General features: G+C 52.9%; 2 protein-coding genes across 3 annotated transcripts; one reads left to right on the top strand and one right to left on the bottom strand.

The window, feature by feature from the left end:
* The first annotated feature begins 102 nt into the window (after window positions 1–102).
* H310_07136 lies at window positions 103–1,836 on the top strand. 2 transcript variants are annotated; one of them, XM_008872463.1, is made up of 6 exons: window positions 103–642; window positions 689–832; window positions 874–957; window positions 1,003–1,073; window positions 1,130–1,306; window positions 1,360–1,836. In XM_008872463.1, exons 1-5 carry the CDS (start codon window positions 130–132, stop codon window positions 1,194–1,196), a joined length of 879 nt encoding a protein of 292 aa, XP_008870685.1. In that variant the 5' UTR covers window positions 103–129; the 3' UTR covers window positions 1,197–1,306; window positions 1,360–1,836. The 2 variants fall into 2 exon arrangements, with proteins under 2 accessions (XP_008870685.1, XP_008870686.1); XM_008872464.1 differs by having other exon boundaries at window positions 1,130–1,691; window positions 1,751–1,835.
* Window positions 1,259–1,920, bottom strand: H310_07135 (hypothetical protein; the record flags this gene model as incomplete). Its single annotated transcript, XM_008872462.1, has 6 exons — window positions 1,259–1,327; window positions 1,375–1,468; window positions 1,497–1,573; window positions 1,635–1,718; window positions 1,767–1,795; window positions 1,836–1,920. The coding sequence occupies 6 exons, from the start codon at window positions 1,918–1,920 to the stop codon at window positions 1,259–1,261; spliced, it is 438 nt and encodes a 145-aa protein (XP_008870684.1).
* Window positions 1,921–1,943: the final 23 nt, after the last annotated feature.

Raw genomic sequence — 1,943 nt, 5'->3', positions numbered from 1 at the left:
TCCTTCAACAATTTTGAATTGGCAAGTCCAGCACCGCCTTGAGATAATTTACGGTGGAAAATTATATCCAATCAAATGCACTGCATTTGGTTTTATACTCCATGATTGGTCGATTCGCACTGATTGTTGATGGAGGCACTCTACGAGAGACAGCGACACCACCCGCCTGTGTCGGCATGTCCTGACCTCGCTCGCGTCCGCACGGCCAACGCAGATTTCCATCTCTATGTGGGTTCGGCGGATGCAGCCAAGAACTCGTTATTGATGCAAGAGCGTGGAATTGGCGCAGTGCTTGCGCTTGGCACCAAAGCTCTGTCGACTGCGACGACAATCGTCATCGACATCCTGGACATGGAAGAAGCGTTCCTGATGCAGCACTTCGACCAATGCTTCAGCTTTTTGAAACTTCAAGAGCAACACCACACCCCAACGTTGGTGCATTGTGCGTATGGCCAGTCTCGTAGTGCGGCCATTTGCGTTGCTTTTCTCATGCACCACGAGCACCTGTCCCTCCGGGACAGCTACGACCGCGTTCAAGCGGCCCGACCGTGCATCTACATCAACTCTGGTTTCCTGGCGCAGTTGGAGTTGTTTGAGGCCATGCAATGCCACCTTGTCGGAACATCTTCGGCACACGCAACGGTGTGTTGACATTGGTTTCGGCGGTGATCCTGACGTTCGGCTGCAGTACCGATTGCGATATGCTTACGAACGCCGGCTTCGAGGTGGGAGTGTGGCCATGGTGTCACAGCTTGCAGTGGACGTCACCTCTGGCGCAAAGAAAATCTATTGTAAAAAGTGCAATTTGCACTTGGGAAGTCACGACAATATCGTACGAAACCCCGACGTGTGCTTGCATTGACTTGAGGGCAGGTTCATCACAACCACAAAAATCTTAACCACGCGTCCAGTTGCGGCGTGCTGCACGTTGAACCCCTCGCCTGGATGCAACTGGAGGTAGTTCCTCGTACTCACAGCACCGCCTTACGCAGAACCTCGTAGCCTGACGCGGGAAAGCTCACGTGTCCTCGGTGCAACTCCAAAGTCGGCCAGCATAGCTGGATGGGAGTCAAGTGCGACATGATAGCCTTGGCGGCCACTCGAACTCATCATGCCTGTCCATGCGTAGGTGCGTTCAAGGCACATTCAGTCAGCCAGCTATCCAGCTCTCGACTGCAAAGGTCGAATCTCGATGACCATCAAGACAGCATGACCAATACTCCATGTGATATTGACGTTCCTGGGAAAATGATAACGATCATGGGGACAACGACTCGACGGCGTGCACATCGTCGTCTGTGAACTGGTACATGCACGACAGATCCACCTAGCCTCCACGGTGACCTTTCTTGGCACCAGACGAGAACGACCGACCTTGTCGTCCGAAAACTTGACGCCTTCTTGAGCGAGGAGTGTTCGCTTGTCGTTCAAATCGTTGCATGCGGGGTCCGTGGATCCTACAGCTTGACTTCCATCATGTCCGAGACGTCGTATACAAACCTCGAAACCCATGAAGGCTCCTGGTAGCCGAAACGACGCGATGACAAGGGACTTGTGGGGCAAATGGATTTCGCTAGAACACCACTGACTCGATCAGCCGACAATTCTTGACTAACAACACCACGAAGCAATACTCGTAGCGCTTGGCCAACACCTCGAGGTCCAGAATGGATGGCCTTGGCCACCGCTCCGTACGTGGCAACTTTTCCCGCTGGAATCTACAAACTTCCTTCACAATTTGCGTGCTCAGATAATCGACGACTTACGCGGCTGATGAGCTTGTACACCTTGATGTCTAGAATACATTGTGAGTTCGATAGAGCGAAGCGTGCGACCATGCTCCGTGACTGGCATTCCTCGCCATGTAACCTTCTTGGCCGCGCCTGCTGCCTTCTTCATGCTTGATTTCTTGGTGGGCATTGTCGAAATGGCCACCAGCGAGA

This window comes from Aphanomyces invadans (genome assembly GCF_000520115.1).
Source record: "Aphanomyces invadans strain NJM9701 unplaced genomic scaffold supercont1.13, whole genome shotgun sequence".
Taxonomy (NCBI): domain Eukaryota; phylum Oomycota; class Saprolegniomycetes; order Saprolegniales; family Verrucalvaceae; genus Aphanomyces; species Aphanomyces invadans.
The sequence above is the reverse complement of the archived record's forward strand: the minus strand, read 5'-3'. Positions and strand labels throughout refer to the sequence as shown.

Coding starts and splice junctions, on each gene's coding strand:
- H310_07136 (XM_008872463.1), top strand. CDS start 130: ATGGAGGCACTCTACGAGAGACAGCGACACCACCCGCCTGTGTCGGCA. Junction 643..688: donor CATCTTCGGCACACGCAACG/GTGTGTTGACAT, acceptor GTTCGGCTGCAG/TACCGATTGCGATATGCTTA. Junction 958..1,002: donor TCGCCTGGATGCAACTGGAG/GTAGTTCCTCGT, acceptor AGAACCTCGTAG/CCTGACGCGGGAAAGCTCAC.